Below are 21,080 nucleotides of genomic sequence, written 5' to 3' on the forward strand. Positions count from 1 at the left end.
TTCAAATGAAAGCTATATCCTTTCTCTATACGATGCCATTAAGTTTGGTATGTGTTCCAAGGGAAATATGAGACATATCACGTGAAGAAATACCCAAGATTTATCAAAAAATGGGCTTTTTTGCAAACTGTTTAGCTAGCTGGCGTACGAGGGGTCCACCAATTTGAGAAAACAAAAAGGACCACCCTTAAGTTTTATCGAAAGCTAGCGATCAGTGACATAAAATTGGAATTCTAACGATGGGTGCCGATGGCGGCCTGGTTTCAGCGAGAATTGCTCAACTACTGAATCGATTCAATGGGCACTTAATAGTTTTGCTCCTTTCAAATCTCCAGGAGCGGATGGGATTTATCCTGTTCCGCTCCAAAAGGGATTTGAGTTTATCAAACATGTTTTGAAAAAGCTACATGTAAGCAGTTTTGCTACCGGGTACATTCCCAAATCCTGGCGTGATATTATTGTAAAGTTTATCCCAAAAGAAGGACGTGTGTCGTTTGAGGAAGCGAAGAGTTTTAGACCAATCGGTCTGACCTCTTTTCTTCTGAAATGTCTGGAACGCATTATCGATCATCACATCCGTGATGTTTATTTGGCAAACATGCCTCTTCATGTGAATCAACATGCGTACCAATCTGGAAAGTCCACAGTGACTCTTTTACACAAAGTTGTATACGATATAGAGAAAGCATTCGCTCAGAAGCAATCCTGCTTGGGTGTTTTCTTGGATATTGAGGGTGCCTTTGATAACGTGTCTTTCGATGCCATATTGGAAGCCGCACGAAACCATGGGCTACCTACAATGATTACCAATTGGATTCATCAAATGCTCAAAAACCGACATCTCTTCTCGACATTGCGTCAAGCAGCGATTCGAAAATTGAGTGTTTGCGGATGCCCCCAAGGAAGAGTCTTGTCACCACTTTTATGGAATCTCGTAGCAGATACGCTATTAAGGCAATTCAATAATAGCGGTTTTCCAACTTATGGATTTGCCGACGACTATCTAGCTCTGATAGTTGGTATGTGCATAAGCACCCTATTCGACCTGATGCAAAGTGCTCTTCAGGTAGTCGAGAGTTGGTGTCGCCAATATGGTCTTTCGGTTAACCCGAATAAAACATCTATTGTTCTTTTCATGGAAAGACGAAAACGCGATGGAATTCGACCTTTACGTCTTTTTGGCACTGAGATTAATGTGACTGATCAAGTAAAGTATGTCGGAGTCATTTTAGATTCCAAACTTTCATGGACACCTCACATTGATTTCAGAGTCAAAAAAGCTTGCATGGCCTTCGGTCAATGCCGGCGAACCTTTGGTAAAACTTGGGGCCTCAAACCCAAATATATCAAATGGATTTACACAACAGTTGTTCGACCAATATTGGCATATGGATGTCTTGTGTGGTGGAAAAAGGGCGAAGTGAGAACAATCCAATCAAAATTGGGCCATCTCCAAAGGATGTGCTTGATGGCGATGTCTGGTGCGTTCTCCACAACTCCCACAGCAGCGCTTGAGGCCATTTTCAACGTTGCGCCACTACGCATATATCTTAAACAAGAAGCACTTTCTTGCTCTTACCGTTTATGGGTACTGGATCTACTGGAGAAAAATCCAGTGAATCGTAGATCTACACAAACTTCGTTGTTTCCATTTTTGGTGAATTGGGACAAAATTATCCTTGCTCCAAGTGATCTCAGAATTGCTTGTCACTTTCCTTACAGGACATTAAGGTGATTATAAAAGGAAGCCAAACTGTGATTTTTCAAGTGCACAAGACGAGAGAATCTGACAACAGTTCGCGTTGAAAATCAATCAAATTGCTCGCTTGCTGGTGGGAACCATTGGGTTAGATTTTCAACGCGGAGCGCTGTTTGGTTCTCAAGTTTTGTGCTCTTGAAAATTTGAGGTGTGGCTTCGTTCTATAATCACCTTAACCACACAATTCCCTTCACGGGAAGAGTGGACGTCTGGCTATTTGGAAAGAAACATATCAAACAATATAGTATGTTACACTGATGGCTCCCTTCTTGAAAATAGAGCTGGTGCAGGAGTATATTCTCGTGAGTTAAGGCTGTATCAGTTTTACTGCACCGTTTTTCAAGCGGAAATATTAGCTCTCATGTGTGGAATGCAATCAGCACTTCAACAGCGCGTAATGGGTAAAGTCATATACTTCTGTTCAGATAGTCAAGCTGCTATAAAAGCTCTCGCTTCGGCCAACTCAAGGTCGAAGCTTGTTATCGCATGTCGAACTCAAATTGAGGCACTGAATTCAGTCAACTCTGTAAACCTTATATGGGTACCTGGCCATTCTTCCATCGCTGGAAATGAATTGGCTGATGAGCTAGCTCGCGATGGAGCATCGCATGACTTTATTGGCCCTGAGCCGGCTATTCCAATTTCGAAGTGCTGGGTGAAGCTTCAGATAAAATCTTGGGCGGCAACTCAGCACAAGCAATATTGGAATAGTTTGGAGTCATGTCGTCAAACAAAATTGTACATTACTGAGCCATCTCCAAGGGTGGCGAAGTATTTAACAAATCTGTCAAAGCAGAATTGCAGTCTCTTGGTCAGAGCGTTGACAGGCCACTGCCGACTCAACTATCACATGGCAAATATTCAGCGTGCTGACTCATTTGTGTGTGATAGTTGTAACGCCGATTATGGAACTTCGTATCACATGATATGTAACTGTCCAGTTTTTTGGCAAATGCGGTTCCAATTACTTGGTAAACACTTATTAAGTGAAACTGAATTCAGAAGCCTGAATCTTCAGGACATTCTGTTATTCTTAACTTGCTGTGGTAATGAGCTATAGGCTCTCTCTACGCTCATGCGTTTTGCAGTGCCCTTTTTAGGGCGCTGTTCGAACCCATTGTGGTATGGAGCTACATGCTCTCATTTCGCTTATGCGATCTTCCCTCTTCAAGGGACCCCACTCCTTGCTGTTGCGTTGAATCTACGCCGAATTTGGGTCGAGTTACATCGCGCTGCCGTCCGCCCGCCTGGTATTATACTATAGCGAATCGATTGATGATCGCTATGAGTATAACCGTCATCAACGCGCCAGTTCATGGTACCTTAAAGGTTAGGACTACAAAACGCCACGTCGATAATCGATTTTGCACTATTTCTGCGGAAGGTACTCACTGTACCCACATTTGCCAGCTCTATATTTAATGCGGCCAGGGATTGCAACAATAGCTGGATTTTTTTATTGGTGCAGCGGCTACCCCACTCCATTGCCCATGCATTAAAGTCGCCAGCTATACCTACTGGCTGCCGATTAGCTAGTTCGGCTATCATCCTGTCGACCAAGTGGGAAAATTCCCCAATCGACCACCTTGGGGGTGCGTAACAACTGCAATAGAACACGCCGTTGATTTTTGCTATCGCAAAACCTTCATTTGAGATAGAGACTACTTCTTGGATTGGGTATCGTCCTGTCGCTGTAGCTGTAGTGACCTATCCGCCACCCAGTTCCCGTTGTTGGCTGATATGCGCTTTGGGTCCGAGAGTAACACCACGTCAGTCTTGGTTTCCGAGACTGACTGCCAAAGCAACTGCTGGGCTACATCACAGTAGTTTAAATTTAACTGTGTTACTACCGTTTTGGCTGCTTTGGTACTCCGCTTGTGCCCGGACATTTGGGTCCGTTGTCTGCTCTGTCGACATATATTAGGCATTTAGCGATTTCCTTACAATCGCTTGCCCTATGGCCGCATTTTCAGCACATCTTGCTTCTGTCGGGACCATTGCAATTCCACGACTTATGACCCTTCTCGAAACACTTGAAGCAAAGTTCAGGAGGCTGTTGTATGCTCAGCCGGCAAACCGACTAGCCTACCTTGAGTATGCCCAAGTTCTTCGCTTTGTTGGCCTCTGCGACCGGCAGCCTGATCCCCGCCACCTGGGTGCCCTGCAATGAACACCTGAATGGTGGCGAGAGCTTAGGCACTGAGAGTCATTACAATGGAGGAAATGTCTTTGTAACCCTTCGTGAATACCAAGTCCCAACAAACTGTTTCATCGATTTTAATGCGACAAACGCTACTATCGGCTATGCAGAGAAATGAAAAATCATGGACAATAATTTTGTTCTTGGGATTATCACAAGACTGATATGGTGCTGTGTGACTACGACTATTATCAAGGTATTATGTCGAGAGCCAGGTTTATTTGCCGATCTACAACTTTCAACACATCCAGTTTATTTGTTTGCTTCGCGACAGTGTTCATCTAGGTCCTAGGAAGTAGTGCTACGATAGATAGGGGATACTTTCAAAGTGATGGATTAGTTCGTCTGCCTCGACAACTTACAGCAACGTTGGAAGTGAAATACGAAGGTGCATCATCTGGACTCCAGAAGAAACTGTGGTCAAAGCGGATTCACCCCTGCACCAAATGGGTTGTGCTACTTTTCCAAGAATGTAGTTTTCCAGAACGCCAGTTTTCCAAATGCCACTAAGTATTCCTAATATCTTTTTTCTGCGAATAGTCCATTGCTAATTTTTTTGGCGGTCATTATTATGATAAGTTCATAAGTATGAAATGATGAATGAATCGCAAAACTGATATGCAGCTTTAATGATTCGAGTAGCGATTATTTCGAATTATATTTTTCTCGGAAATCGGCACTACGTGTTTAGTTAAAAACAACCACAATATCGTCTTCTATTGATTTATTTTCACTGTTGTTTCTAGTTTACCATCCTGGCACAAAAGACTTGTCATACATCTTCCAATGGTTTTACATTACTTTTCGAGAAAACTGATAATTCGAGGAACTGGTATTCGGATTACAAGGGGATTCTGGGAAAAGTGACACAATTGGAGCGCAGCTGGCACCTTTGAAAAATGAGAAACAATTGTGATGTGCAATTGTTGACGCAGTTTTTTATAGTAATAACAATACAAAAATAAATGTATCAGGATTCTAAATCGAAACAATACTTATTGTCTCTTATATATCCAAAGCTACTATTCTATCTTGGATTCAGTAACAAATTCGTTCTAAATTATGTAATGTAACCAAGTTACCAGAATTATCCCATAACTTTCAAACCAACGATGACAACCATTTCATTTTCACGTGCCTCAGCTCTAAACGGGCTAGCCCATCGTACGCTTAAAATTGAATTAGAAATTGAGAAGAAAATTTGTCCGTTAATAACTCCTATCTAGAAAAAATACTCTCATCTTCATTGCTGCCATTACCAGCTGATAGAACGGCGACTCACGGGCTCCCCAGAGAAATTCTCCATTCGTGCCCTGAAGGGCTTTGCTTTAGCACCTTTTACCGTCCGAAAGAATGGATGCGATGTCCACCAGAGCAGAGGTGAGATGGCATCACAAAAATCCAGCAAAACAGAGCATCACAGAATAAATTGTTGGGTGTTTAGTATCTGCGAGGAACAATTAAATTTTACTCTTAGTTGGTTCGTTTTGAGGCTCATTTTCGGAGAAATTAAGGCACATTTAGCCGGAGGCGAGGGTGAGAAGTTTCAATTTTAATGAGACATGGAAATTTAATTCCGGATGGGTTCGGGTACAGGGTCTGCAAGGTAATTTGGAGCTTAGGCTGAATGATGGACATTTAATCACAAGACGTCTAAAGTATCCAAGCACGAAAATTGGCAAATTTTGCACCCAAGTAAAATAGAAACAAATGTAAAACTAAAATATCAGTTTTCTCTGTAATAATCGACAAATCGAAAATTATCAAAGTAAAATCGACGAAAAATACATATCCGAACGAAGAAAAGAGCAAAGTCGCGAGTGCAAGTTAAATTTCAGTTGGAAAATGGATTAAAAGTTAATAATTTAGAATTTAAAAAAGTGGAATTGATGTGAAAAAAATGATTGGCGACAGCATGCGCGGGGGAAGCGATTAGTGTATGAGTGAACGCGGTCTTAGTAGTAGTGGTAGTGAAACGTAGGATGGGTGGACGTGGTGTGGTGAGAGAGGTGAACGTGTGGAGAATTTTTGCTTGCGAGTCTTACCCATACCAACTGATTAAAGTGATCTTTCGGAAGCGGGAAAGAGAAGCGGGTATGAGCAAGATGACGGTACGATTAGAAAACTGGGCATGTACAGTGGTGTTCAATTGGAGTGTTGCAAATTTAATACAGTGCCCGTTCGATTTCAGCAACTCTACCGTTCGATCTTCATTTGGAGAAGCCCAGCAAGCGGGTACAGTTTCCGCATAGCAGAAGTGTTTTTTTGGCTTTCGGTTCGTCGGAATGGAAGTTTTTTTTTCGGTTTTCGGGCAGTGCAGTTTGAGAAGCCCAACAAGTGGATTTGATTTTCGTATCGCTTTATCGGAGGAGTGGAAGTTGTTTTTTTTTCTCGGTTTTTGAACAGTTTCGCATAAATGATACTTTATAGCTAACGGTGAAATAGTTCGACGACATCGTTGCGACGACCAGCTTCAAAATACTTCAAGGATAAAAAAAAAACCGGTGAGATCTTTTCATGATGACTTGTGTTATTTGATTATATTTCCAAGGTTATATGCATTTTGGGTTGGGTGGGACCATCAGGGCACCCGATTGAAGCGAGATGGATAGGAAGAGTGAAACTGTCAACTTCCTATCGCTAACATTTCGTGGAAAAAGGGCGGGCTCTTCTTCCCATCTATTGGGTCTTTCTGACAAACAAGGGCTTGATTGTACGACTGTTCGTGTGAACTTACTTTTGGAAGGAGATTCTTTTTCCTTGCGGGTTTCACGTAAGTGTCTCTGCTTACGGGTCCGCCATTCGTTTTTGGCCCTTCAGACAGGAGTATGATTGAATACGAATAGTTATACAATCTTGAACAAATTGTTTTGTTAGAATAGGCCATTGCTACCGGTGGATACCTTGCTACAATAGATGGCAGCCTATATCATCATCATCAATAATCGACAAATCGAAAAATATAGAAACAAAATCCTGTTTTTAGGGTTTTGTTTGGATTTATCGAAAACTGCGTTCTCATTTCTGACATTTGCTTCACTTTTACTTGGGCCTTAAAGTAAACCTTTAATTTTCAAGAGCACAGATCAGAAGAACCGGAAAACCGATCACGCTATAAATTTGAGCGGTTGGTCACCGCCTGTGAGTGACCAAGGGATCAAATTTTCAGCTTGAACGGTTGTCTGCTTCTCCAGATTTGCGCTTTCGAAAATTGAAGGGGTGGCTTAGATTCATCTCCAGACTTTCATTAAAGTCTCAATAAAAGAGATGTGCTACCAGACCTGAGTCTTCATTCATTGGGATCAGTTTCGCAACACCTACTTATACCGATAAAATCCCATCACTTCAGTTTGAATGATTTATACAATATTTTCAGTCCAACGGTTACATAAGTTCCACTTTTCAAGTATATATGCCTTTTGATTTACTGCTAATGAAAAATTCCTTCGCTGACGATGGAAGAAGCGCTGACGGAAAAAGTTTATTCATATCATCTCCATTTTCTCCCATTTCGTTTCAGAAGCCTACTCAACCGAGGTCGGAAGTGGAGCGGAAGACTTTTCGAGGAAATCATTTCACTCATCAAGGAGGCAAACCCGGTGGCCTAGTTGTACTCTGTCGTCGTCGTCGTCTTCTCACGTTCCAGTAAATCATTTCGGGACAATAACCTTCGCTCCCTGAGTTGTTTTCTTCTTTCATTTCCCGATTCCATCATCATTTTTTTTTCTTCTGCCCAGTGGCTATCTAAATAACGTCGTGAGGAAAAGGTCGACCAAAATTTTCGGTGGAGGGGGTTGCATAATATTTCACTTTTGGGGTGATCTGTTGAATTGCGGACGCAGTGAAAAGGACAAAGAAGAAAAATCTTGGAAGGATCCGTTCTGCTCATCAAATTGCCGGTGGAAATATTTGGGACAAAACGGCAAACGAAAAATAAAGAAGAAAGTGAAAGCAAGTGAAAACAATTTTACTGAACTTAAACCGTTTCCTTACAGCTCAATATTTTGCAAAAGGAAGCATATTTTTAATCTTGTGAGTTGTAAAAGGGTGGAATAAGTGAATTTTCAAGTGAAGAGCATTCCGGAAGGCCTACTAGAGCAGATCAGACATAAATTGTTTCTGCCAGGCGGAAAATGTTCGGCTCTAAACTACGATCATGGATGGAAAATCACATCGTGCGTCCCAGAAAAAAAGGCAACAAGAATAAAAGTGGAAATAGCAGGTAAGTTCACTCAACTCTTGGAAGCACTTTTCCTCTGCATTTAGTTGGAACAAAGTATCTCAATATATTCGAAACCAGTGAATCAAATTGTCATCAAAACAAACAACTAAGCAAGCTACTTTACAGCAGTTTGACCTCACTTTTGCACATTGGGATACAATCAAAAGCAAAATTGTCATGGCAAAAACAAGAGGCAACATTGTAGCAACATTTTCAACTCGCGATTAATCAGTTAGTTTAAACACAAAACCAAATTTGTTTTATGGATGCTGTACAATAATGTGGAAATTTTTACCAACACGGAGAATGTTCTCGAAAATTGGCATCGCGCCCAGAAAATCTGTTGCTGCGGAATAAAATTGTTGGAACAATAATCAGAGATGACAATGTCTTTGTTGCTGCGTGTTGCGTGATAATTGATTCACTGTTCGAAACACAGTTATTTTATAGATCTGTCACAGAGCAAAATTATAAATTGATTTTGGTTGAATGTTGCTTCTATGCTCAACGAAACTTCATCAAGCAAAGATTAACTCACTCAATGAACTGTTTCGAATGATGCATCAAGGAGAATTTTAACAGGACTGAAGCCATTACTTGTGGAAAGTATTTCAGTTTATAGTGGATGTAATTACATGATAGATGCCAAATTTTGAAGTTAAATTCTATATGTTGAAGCGAATGGAAATACAATCGACTCTCCACATCTGTATGTGATTTTCATACCCGATTTTGTTTCCGTATACCGATATGCCCATTATCAAAGATTACCAGACTAGATTTTTTGGGGCCTTTCTTCCTATAAAGCAAAGCCATGCTGAAGGTACAAGGATTCGATTCCCGTCGATCCAGGATCTTTTCGTAATGGAAATTTCCTCGACTTCCCTGGAAAAATGGCAACTTTGGCTCTCAGTTAATAACTGTGGAAGTGCTCATTGAACACTACGCTGAGAAGCAGGCTTTGTCCCTGTGAGGACATAATACCAAGAAGAAGAAAAAGAAGACTAGATTTTAGTAATTCAAACAATTTGCGAAAACGAAATTACCGTCAAGCTACCATTCACCGTGCATTTAAGAAAAATTTGTACTTCAAAAAATTATATAACTTTTCCAAATAATTTGAAGCGCACTAGAATACCACTACGTAGCGTGCAATTATATAATAATTCAGGGAAAAATCTAAAACTAGTGATGCATAACCAAAAATGTCTCAAAAATTATGTTTGAAAATGTAATGTTAAGGTCGCCTCGTACCGTTCTATGTCACCATTTACCGTGCACACTAGTGCACCATTCACCGTGCGTATAGTTTTCGTCATGATTTAATTTTGTATCTCGAAGAAACGTTGTTGATGGTGCAACTATGTTGCTAGTAGTGTGCGCACTCATTTTTAAGAGTATTCAAATCATCATTTACAATAAAAACCATACAAAAAATTAAAATTGTCTAAATCATTTTTTTTTTCATTAAAACCGTTATAGGAGGTTTGACTGTATTGTCCAAACCATTCCATATTCACTCAAAAACTAAATATGAAGTAGTTTAATGACAACATAACAATAAATCTAATATGCCTTTTACACTAATGCACGGTAATGGGAACCATATATATTGAAAAGGGTCCATTCACCGTGCATTTGGGTTTCGACTGAAACAAAATAAAAAATTCTAATTTGCATAGAATCTTATTGCTCATACGATGAAATACATCTAACTAATAGTATCCAGAGTGAAAACTTGTTGAAAATTTAAAACCATTCATACTCTATCGTTAAAATGAAAAAATGTGATTTTTTGGTGTTTCTACTAAGAGTGTTGAAAAATATCATAATCAAACAGAATTCACATGATTTTGACTACATAAACTAGGTTTTTCAAAATGCTTTATGACAAAAACTACTTCATTTCATCAGTTTTATCTTATTTTGCTGACAAAAGAATAATTTGTGAAAATTGTATGAATATTTTGTAGGAATTTGTATATGTGCACGGTGGATGGAGGCCGCACGGTGACTGGTGACTTAACGGTATATCTGTTTGTTTTTAATTTAATGGTGATGGAGTGATTTTCAATCTAGTATTCATTGAAAAATTGTTCTTTATCTAGATCCCTCCATATCTCGATGGTCCTCTCGATATCGAGATGTAGAGAGTTGACTGTATCAATTGTTCTATATTATTTATTATATTATTCTGTTGCTGGCCGAGTAGGCAGCATTTCCAAATACAATTATTTTTTGTATTTTAAAACTTTCACATCGAAAGCGTATTGTTGGACCTCAAAAAAATGATATCATCGTGTTTATTACACATTTTACAGTCGAGAACATTTATTTCCATTGGGAATTTTGAGCCAATCAAGAGAAATTTCATATTTAAACAAATACCGTAAAACTAAACATTACATATTGGATTAAATGGACAAATTGATGTGAAATTTGAGAAAAAGTTACACGTCTTCTCGGTGAGAATCGAACTCACGACTCCCTGTTCACTCATCAGGGTGCGTTCCCCCTACACCACGAGAGGACTCTTGGACGCAAAAGTTAAACTGAATTAGATTACAACTTAATAATCACGTGGTCCTCTTTTGCAAAGCACACCTCTTTCGAAAGAATTAGATGCCCACAAAAAAAAACATTTTACAAGTTGAAGATTTCGAACTTTCTACATAAAATCTAAGATTTCGACCAAAATTGCAAAAATAATAAACAGTAAAAATTCACAACAGTATTGCCAGATTATCTTTATAGTTGAATAGTCAAAATAATATCATACCAACAGAGCATGAAATATACTGCTTTTCATATAAGATATGACAACCCAGAATTGTTTGTATCCAGAAAAATATGAACGAAGTAGGATAAATCAAATGTTTCATTATGATTCAGTGCCACGAATGTAAATCATTGGATGAAAAACAATTTCATTACAATTATTACTATAAATATAATGGACATATTTGATAAAAAAAAAGTCTTTTCAAACAGATATGAGCAGTATGAGAAAATGGACATTACATAGCCATATCAACCAAATGTTGCTGTTTCAATTTTATTTCACTGATATGGTCACGTATTAAAATACCTGACATCAGTGTTGCGAGTGAAATAATATAATTAAAACCAAGTCATATTATTAAAAAAGAAGAAATTGCAAAATATATGATCTAAAATGTCTCAAAAAGATAATAGATGAAAAGACTTCTGTAGAAACAATTAAAGAAGAGTTATGAAACCATAATTTAGAATATTTCAAGAATAAATTCAATATTTATGACAAAACTTCATGAATTTTCGTAATAAAACGAGGTTCAAGTGTTCGAAATTTCAAACTATCTTGCGTCACTGGCTAGATAAAGTAACATAAACAACATATTATCAAATATATTATAAAGTTGAATTGTACTTTGTATTGTGTTGAAATACCCTTGATGAATTTCCTTGGCATCGCTAATTAACAAATTGTTGTTCATAATAGTATTGAATTAGTATTAAAATATGAATGATACTGTTGTTTACGACCTTTCCTTAAATAACAATTGGATAGCATTCGATAGGTAGCACATCGAAAACTTGCTTGAAATCATATGTTTTTCATATCTTCTTTCTTCTTTCAGGCGTTAGGTCCCACTGGGACAGAGCCTGCTTCTCAGCTTAGTATTCTTATGAGCACTTCCACAGTTATTAACTGAGAGCTTACTATGCCAATGACCATTTTTGCATGTGTATATCGTGTGGCAAGTACCGTAAAACGGGGTAACTTTGATAATGCGGGTAACTTTGATAGTGCGTAACCCACCACATACTAAACGAAATGTCATCATTTCTGTTAATCAGTTAAGCAAAACGAATGCAAAACTAAAGAACATTAGTATGACACTTCATGTAAGAGCGGTTTTCATTTGAATCAAGAACATTTTAAGCTTTTTATACGAATTTAAAAAATTTACACAATTTTAGCATTTTCGAAACGTTTACAAACAATCTGTTCTACGATCACTATTTGATGTAGTTTTGAATAGTTGGCCACTTATCTTTGACAGCCTAGTTATCGTAGAACTTGAATACGGTCTCAAATCTCTTAGCGAAAAGCATTTTTACAAACTGGGACCATTTTTGTAATCTAAGTCAGAAATTTCCATATAACGTTAAACGCCTAGAGGTATGCAATGCCCTACAAATGTTCGTAATTCATTCAATTTTGTTCGAATCATACTCCATTATCAAAGTTACCCCAAAACAGAAAACCAACTTTCGATTATATGAAAAATTGTACATCCATTCAAAATAAATCTTTTGTCATTTTATCGACTGTAATCGATAGCTAGGATGCCAGTACTTGTTTTAAAAATTAAAATTGTAAATCTTTGAAACAACATGCAAAAATATTCAAGTTTTCTTCAAAAAAACTATCAAAGTTACCCCGTTTTACGGTACGAAGATACTCTATGCCTTGGGAAGTCGAGAAAATTTTCAATACGAAAAGATCCTCGACCGGTGGGATTCGAACCCACGACCCTCAGCTTGGTCATGCTGAAAAGATGCGCGTTAACCGCTACGGCTATATGGGCCTCAGTTTTTCATATAAATATTTCTATTTTATACAAATTTCAACACAATCCATATATGTTAAATACACATATCAGTAATTTACTAGTCCAAACAAGTTTTCCAACACGTTTCCCTACCAACATGTATTTTTTTCTCATGAAATATGATTATTTTAGATTCATAAATCTGGCGACACTGCATTGCTGCAAATAACAACCAAATTCAAAAGGTAACGGTCCATACTGTTTGTAGCTAACCATGAGTGCTGAAAAATACGAGGTTAGAACTGTTTTATTTAACTTATAATTTTGTGTAAGAGATCACTCCGAAAGGCCTTATTGGTCACATATATACATCATATCCATAAAAATTATTTTGATAAAATAATGTTACTCTCTTTACATTCGTGACCCTTAATAATTAGGCATTCGATTTTTATTACTTCATTTAAGTATTTTTTTTATTGTGTACGAAAAACTATCTGTGACCATATCATTATGAAAAGCAGTATGAATTAAAAGCTCTTGTCATTTTAAAATATGTTTGAAAATATTAAGTTATGTTATAATTTGTGATGCTGCCAAATTTGCGAAATATATCTAAAAAATCGAAGTTTTATCATGACATATTTGAATATGTATATTATTCAATTATGGATCAAACTTTTAAGATACCTGTTTATTATTTTGAAACAAATAAATCTGGCAACAATGCAATCGTGTTTCGACATAATTTTTCGTGTTTGAAGGATCCGGGACAATACGAGCTATTTCTGTTCTCATTTTTTCTTGAAAGTTCAGAAAGTTTTACGTAAACTGTCAAATTTTCAGCGAGGTATGTTTTTTTTAGTTTTTGAGACATATTTTTTGAAAATAAAACATCAGAGTGATTCCAAGCAACAGCACCAAAATTTGGTAAATTTTTTAATTCATTTTTTTCTATTGAGCTGAAACTTTGCACAGTTTTCCAGTTCCATCTAGGGTAGGTGTACCAATTATGGATGCAATATGTCAACAGTAGTAATAAAAATCAAGTTGTAACCGCGTTTCTAAAACGCAAGCATGACTTGTTGGTGTCAATTACTAGTTTAAAGCCTTGCGAATCTGTTGATTTAAACAGTTTTAGTACTAAATTGACTTTAAGCTTCTAAAAATGGATTTTAATAAGCGATGTCTTTGTACCAATTATGGCGATAGCGTTCCTAGCATTCGACATAAAAGTGTACCAATTATGGACTATCGAATATTTGCACGAAATGAACTCAAACGCCATAAAGAGCGAATGATAATGCAACGCTAATATGTAATGAAGATATCGCTCATAAAATTTTCCAAAAATTTTGGGTTAAATAGATGTTAAATCATTTTTTTGCAATGGGTTCATGGGAGAAAATTAATTTTCGAAGAAGAAGTCAAAATGTAGTGTAAATGCAAATTATGATACAAAACAGCATTAATGATCTCACATTACCTTTCCAGAGCCAATTTTTAACGAAAAAAGAGGAAAAATTCAAAAATCGAGTGTCGCTGAAAACCCCTCTCTATCATGAAATTAGCATCTTCCGCTCGCGAACGTTTTCGAACGTGTGATTGAAAAATCTTAGTAATTGAGTACAAAACATGAAGATAATGCCTTACCGAACCGTCCCGTCGTGGAAGTCACCCGTAAAATAGCTTTACTTCTTTTATTTTACTGATCAAAAAATGTAAACAAACCGCCTCCAGAGTATTGCCATAATTGGGCTCTCATACACTCTTTGTACCAGTTATCGACATAGTGGAAATAACACGATTTCCAACTTAAAACAGTAGAATTGATTGCATACCAGCTAAATTTATTCATTTGTTCTCACTACGTAACATACATTCATCGGTTGAAACAGTTTATCCGGATGAAAACATACATTTCGTAACGGAGGTCCCTAAGCCAACTGCTAAGAAGGTGACATATATGTGAGGCAAAATTTTCAAATGTTCATTTTTCGAAGCTTATTGCACGAATGTTCTTTTCAAGGTTTAGTTACCATCAAAAACAAATAGTTTAATCATTCCTGTGAATATAAGCCATTATAGTCTAGTGAAACAATAAGAAAAATCTCTTTTTGTTCCCACTATTGCCATAATTGGTACTATAGCCATAATTGGTACTTCTACCCTACTTCTACAGCTTTTCTGCAGGCCAGATTCTTGTAAAACTGAAAATAGAAAAGTTAGACAAAAAACTGATTTTTCGAGTTCACCCTAAGTTAAAACATTCAGAATTTGTTTACTTAGCTCAAATGAAGAGTTAGATCAAAAGTGTGTTCGCCGAAGTTGTTCATAATAACATTATTTAAAAGTTTGCAGCGGAGCGCAACCACAAATATCATAAATTTTAAATAAAAATAATTGATTCAAAATTTGAACTAAAATGAGAGCCACCCTATTCAACTTTTTTCTTCGATGATGCAATAGTCAATTACGAATAATTTCTCTGAAAATCGACGAGAACAAAAAAAAAACACTTACTTCCTGTCAAATTGTCGATTCGAACCATTGCAATGCATTGTACCTTGGAAGCTGCGTATTTTTGTCTTTCAATTATCTGATAAACATGCGATATCAAAATATCCTCATTCGACGAAAACTCGATTTAAACATTGAAATTTATTTAAAAATTAAAAATAAGTATATTTGCAGCATTGTATACTACAGTGAAACCTCCATGAGTCGATAGTGAAGGGGCCATCGACTCATGGAAATATCGACTCTTGGAACAGAAATCCTTTGGAAAGCTGTTTCGAGGAACCATCATGGCAACCATGAAATTTGGTTTCTAGTGTGGTTCCATGAGTCGATATCGAGTCATGGAACATCGACTCATGGAGGTTTAACTGTAAAACATATTTTTTCTAGACTCCTGAAACGATTTCCTACAAGTGCCGAAAGCAGTTTTATCTATAGCTTCGAAGGTGTAAATTGAAGAATGTAAGCAAAATCATTAGTTTTTGTCAAATTTTTCAAGCACGGTGGAGGGGGGAATTTCATAGGTCGAGAGGGGTCGTCTGATTGACATTTGGTCTCTTACATATATTAAGCGAATGAAGTGAATTGCTTGAAATCGGTGATGGTCGATTACTCGTTCATACCTATTTGTGGTCACTTGGTATGGAATGACTCAAGACATTATATATGTTTCGTTCCTGTTGGTAATTATTATTTTTTTAGTTGCATTTTTAGCTATTTTGAATGTTCAGCCTAAAGTATTCCCGACTGGCGGCAACTTGCAGTCACTTACTTAGTGAAAATAACTTTAAAAACCATGCGTAATGACATATATTTTCATTCCTAATTTCTCAACCTAATATTGTTGGCATGCATTTGGATTGTTCTATTTCTGTAAAATGTGATTTTTTTTTTCTTTAAACATGCGAATCAGTTACCAAAAGAATGAAAATTCCTGCAATTTGATAAGTGTCAGACATATTAACGCAGTTTCTCTCACTGATGGAATTTGTCTGCATGAATCCATCCGTTTTCCACTTCGCTTGCATACTTGTTTGGAGAGCTGGCGTCCCGTACATTAGGATATGTCGCTTATCTTCTTCTTCTTTCTGGCGTTACGTCCAAACTGGGACAAAGCCTGCTTCTCAGATTAGTGTTCTTATGAGCACTTCCACAGTTATTAGCTGAGAGCTTTCTATGCCAATTGACCATTTTTGCATGTGTATATCGTGTGGCAGGTACGAAGATACTCTATGCCCTGGGATGTCGAGAAAATTTTCAACCCGAAAAGATCCTCGACCGGTGGGATTCGAACCCACGACCCTCAGCTTGGTCTTGCTGAACAGCTGCGCGTTTACCGCTACGGCTATATGGGCCCCTATATGTCGCTTATCTGATAGGTAAAATGTTATGTTTTTCAAGTTTTAGGACATAGGACAAATTTTCTAAGTTTATTATTGTCTTTAAACAAGGGGCAATCTCTCACTAGCATCATAACTATCATTTTTTTTTAAGAAAAGCGAAGTAAAAACAGTTCCAAAAAGATTTAAGCAAGTCTGTCGATGTGAATCGATAGAGGATTGAGAACCGTATAAATGTGAAATTTGTCAGTGTATTTCTGACAAAAACAAAAAAATGACCATAACAGTTCTTAGGTGGCGATTGATTTTAATGATTCTACCCCATTACCCCGAATGTCATTTCCCAGAATGCCACCACCCCGAATTCCATTACCCCCAATGTACCATTACCCCGAATTCCATCACCCCGAATGCTTTTTCCCCGAATTTACAATTATCTTCACATGATGATATTGATGACATTTCCCCATGATATTGGAATTCGGGGTAATGTCATTCGGGGTGATGGATCATTCGGGGTTTTGGAATTCGGGGTAATGGCGTTCGGGTTAATGGCATTCGGGGTAATGGGATTCGGGGTAATGGGGTAGAATCGATTTTAATAGGGTTCTTAAGTCATAACATTTTTTTCAATTATTTTTATTGATCAAGTCCAGAAGACGAATCACAAATTACTTAAATTTTTGACAGCCATTGAAAAAAAATCTTGTGAAAACTATTTATTCAAAAAGTTACAGTTTGGTTGAATTTTGACAAAAAGAAATGCAACATGAAAAAAACATCTTGGTTTTTTTTTTATCTCTTAACGTGTACGATTATTGCCATAAAGTTGCTGCACAAAAAAGACGCATCATCGTGTCTCGAGAACAATGTTGTCTGTGCTGTGCATTTCATATTGTTTGCAGTGCTTTTTCCATCGTCGTCGTCGTCGTCGTCATCGTCAATGCGAAAAACAAACAAATTTTCCCTTACGTCAGAACTTCCAGCAGGACCAAACAACGACCGTATTGTGTTCGTTCGATGTCTACTTTCGATTGCTGGCGATGCCGGTGCTGATGGGCTCTTCCGTTGGAATTCTGTTCCGCACTGATGAACATCAGCAAAAAGCTCACGTTTGAATTTCACCGTCTCGTTCTTAGTTGTTTGCTGAGCTGATTATTGAGCCCGGGCTGCTGACGTCGATGATTGTGTCTGAGTAGTTTTTCTGTTTGGTAGGTTGATGAAATGTATAAGGTTGAGTTGAGTTTGGAATCATTCAATCAATTCTGAGGTAGCTTACCATATTAAATTTTCTGTTTATTTATTACATTCATTTCCCTAGAGAAAAGAAGATAGAAGATAGAAGATAGAAGATAGAAGATAGAAGATAGAAGATAGAAGATAGCAGAAAGAAGATAGAAGATAGAAGATAGAAGATAGATGATAGAATCTTTGGTGCCAGTCGATGTCAGTAGATCTGTTTAAAAAATTGAATAGTTCAAAAACCTATAATCTATAAACCTAGTCTCTTTGAGTACACTACAGCTAATCCCCGCTCATGAATTTTCCTAAGGCAACCTATTCATTCCACGTAAAAAAATTCCCCCCAAGTCAGGATTTTATGTCGGTAACATCTATTGACGTATTGACATCATTCATGGTGGTGATAATTTAAAAACCGCAATCTCACGGGAATCATCGTAATCATTCCCATCACGTGCCACACAGTCAGTGTGGCAGCTAGCCAATCAAATTCAAATCTGTTCGATTCCGAACACGCCTCTATAAAACATGTTCCGATTTCCGCTCCTCCTTGGATTCCCAATCAATTGAGCCACTAAGACGGGGGCATCACTTTGCCGTTATGGCTTTCACTGTCTCTTGCCTCTTGTAGTGTATATTGCCGCCGTGGGATGTGCTAAAATGACAGTTATTCACGGCGCGGTTAAATTGGTACATCGTTCCGCTTTTTATATATATTTCTACATCCCAAACTCCCCATGATTGCCGTTCGTTTGTTGCCCACCGCAAGGACATCGATAAGGTTTTATGTGAGCATGTTTTAGAGCAGCAAACCACATCACCACATTGGCGCAGTGGCCTAAAGCTGGCTAAAAGTCGAAATATTAAGTTTTCAAAATTATTTCATTAATATTGCGATTTTTTTCACCACTTAGACTTTAGTGATCTAAATTTCGTCTTTTTCAGATTTCGCCTTCGATTACGCTGCCCCTTTTCGATCACCGCCGCCCATGATGTTCATGACAGTTTTCTCCGGCCGACTCAGTGTTTACCATTTTCTCTTTGTTCTCGACTCACCAGCTGGCCCAGCTGGTCTTATTTACACAACAAAACCAGCTGGTCCTCCGATGTTTACAGTCATCGTCATTGTTCTCATGAACCAGCTGGTTGTGTTCTCGTGTCAAAACCAGCTGGTAGCGACTGAAATCAAGGACGAAAGGTAAATGGTGTTTGAAAATGTACTATGAGTATATTATTGGCAGCTTCTCAATTTCGTCTTGAAAGTCTAATCATTCGTGAAAATCACAATATTTGTCTTACTTTTTTTTAGCATTCAGTAGCAATTGCTGTAGCAGTAGACAATAAACAAACTCTCATAATGTGTTGCGGATCATGAATGTTACAGAAAGAACTGTAACACATCTCCTTAGATGTCCAACTAAGAAAACCGAAGGAGATGCAGAGTTGTGAAGGAGAATGGGGGGATCATGACGGACTTCGGTTTCAGATTGGCCGACGGCGCTGCATGATCGTTACCCGTTCTGTGGCGTAGTTGGTTAACGCGCCCGGGGTCGAAGTCCACCAGAACGATTCCATTATTTTTTCACAGTTTTACATCACAATTTGTCAAAACTGACTTTTGTGTCTACGAACTTCAGTTTTTTTTTTTCAATAAATTTGGTTTTTTAATCACTTTGTGTTTAATTTTTACTTTTGACAAACATCCATAAGCAATCCAACCACTGTGCACCGTTTTGGCTCTGTAAATCTGTATCGTGCTGCTCTGATTCTTGTTTTATTGTTGGTGCGATTGTTCGGAAGGACGATTTCGTTAGGCTACGGGAGGGATGAGATAGAGCGAAAACCACAAAAAGATTTGATGGAAAAGTTTAACGAGAAGTTCTTTTCCACTTGCTTGGAGTTGTCCGACATAAGTGGAAACGAGATTTTCCACTAGGTTGATTTAGTCTATTACTGTTACGATTAAGTTTTCTCGGAGTTTCTTGGTTTAGATTGAAAAGCTTCTTCTTGTTCTTCTGCGGAAATAGTCTTGGAACTTCAACATGTAGTAGTATATAACCACTTGTGTAAATGGAAAACCACAAACCCTCTACTAGAATCATTGCGTATTCAAATGCTGATTCCACTCACAAACCACTAGACAAAAAGGGCTCAACCGGAAAGGGATCGTAAAATTCTCACGCGACCCTAAGCCCTCAGCACATTCACACTCGGAAACGTGTTGGGTGTGAAAAATATTTCATTGCACTATGAACATTACTCAAGCTTAACGGGCGTAGCAAAGTACGGTGAGTCTGCTATCTTTCCCAATATGGAGTTAAGCCATAAATGGTGCAAAACGGAAGCACATGTGTGCAGAACTCAAGGACTGGGTTTCCCAACCGGTGGAAGATAGAAGATAGAAGATAGAAGATAGAAGATAGAAGATAGAAGATAGAAGATAGAAGATAGAAGATAGAAGATAGAAGATAGAAGATAGAAGATAGAAGATAGAAGATAGAAGATAGAAGATAGAAGATAGAAGATAGAAGATAGAAGATAGAAGATAGAAGATAGAAGATAGAAGATAGAAGATAGAAGATAGAAGATAGAAGATAGAAGATAGAAGATAGAAGATAGAAGATAGAAGATAGAAGATAGAAGATAGAAGATAGAAGATAGAAGATAGAAGATAGAAGATAGAAGATAGAAGATAGAAGATAGAAGATAGAAGATAGAAGATAGAAGATAGAAGATAGAAGATAGAAGATAGAAGATAGAAGATAGAAGATAGAAGATAGAAGATAGAAGATAGAAGATAGAAGATAGAAGATAGAAGATAGAAGATAGAAGATAGAAGATAGAAGATAGAAGATAGAAGATAGAAGATAGAAGATAGAAGATAGAAGATAGAAGATAGAAGATAGAAGATAGAAGATAGAAGATAGAAGATAGAAGATAGAAGATAGAAGATAGAAGAAGATAGAAGATAGAAGATAGAAGATAGAAGATAGAAGATAGAAGATAGAAGATAGAAGATAGAAGATAGAAGATAGAAGATAGAAGATAGAAGATAGAAGATAGAAGATAGAAGATAAAGAAGATAGAAGATAGAAGATAGAAGATAAGATAGAAGATAGAAGATAGAAGATAGAAGATAGAAGATAGAAGATAGAAGATAGAAGATAGAAGATAGAAGATAGAAGATAGGAGATAGATGATAGAAGATAGAAAATAGAAGATAGAAGAAAAAAGCTTGAGAACCACTGATCCAAGAGGA

At 37.5% G+C, this 21,080-nt stretch overlaps 1 protein-coding gene across 2 annotated transcripts in view; it reads left to right on the top strand.

Annotated features, from left to right (window-relative positions):
• LOC5568868 (myb-like protein A) overlaps positions 1-21,080 on the top strand; it is a 397,347-nt gene that overhangs the window by 294,315 nt on the left and 81,952 nt on the right. The window contains exon 3 of one of the 2 annotated variants that reach the window (XM_021842690.1): positions 7,480-8,181. In XM_021842690.1, coding sequence (XP_021698382.1) covers positions 8,093-8,181 — 89 coding nt within the window. In that variant the 5' untranslated portion in view covers positions 7,480-8,092. The remainder of the gene's footprint in view (positions 1-7,479; positions 8,182-21,080) is intronic. The other variant, XM_021842691.1, reaches the window with a different exon arrangement.

This window comes from Aedes aegypti, chromosome 2 (assembly GCF_002204515.2).
Source record: "Aedes aegypti strain LVP_AGWG chromosome 2, AaegL5.0 Primary Assembly, whole genome shotgun sequence".
Taxonomy (NCBI): Eukaryota; Metazoa; Arthropoda; class Insecta; order Diptera; family Culicidae; genus Aedes; species Aedes aegypti.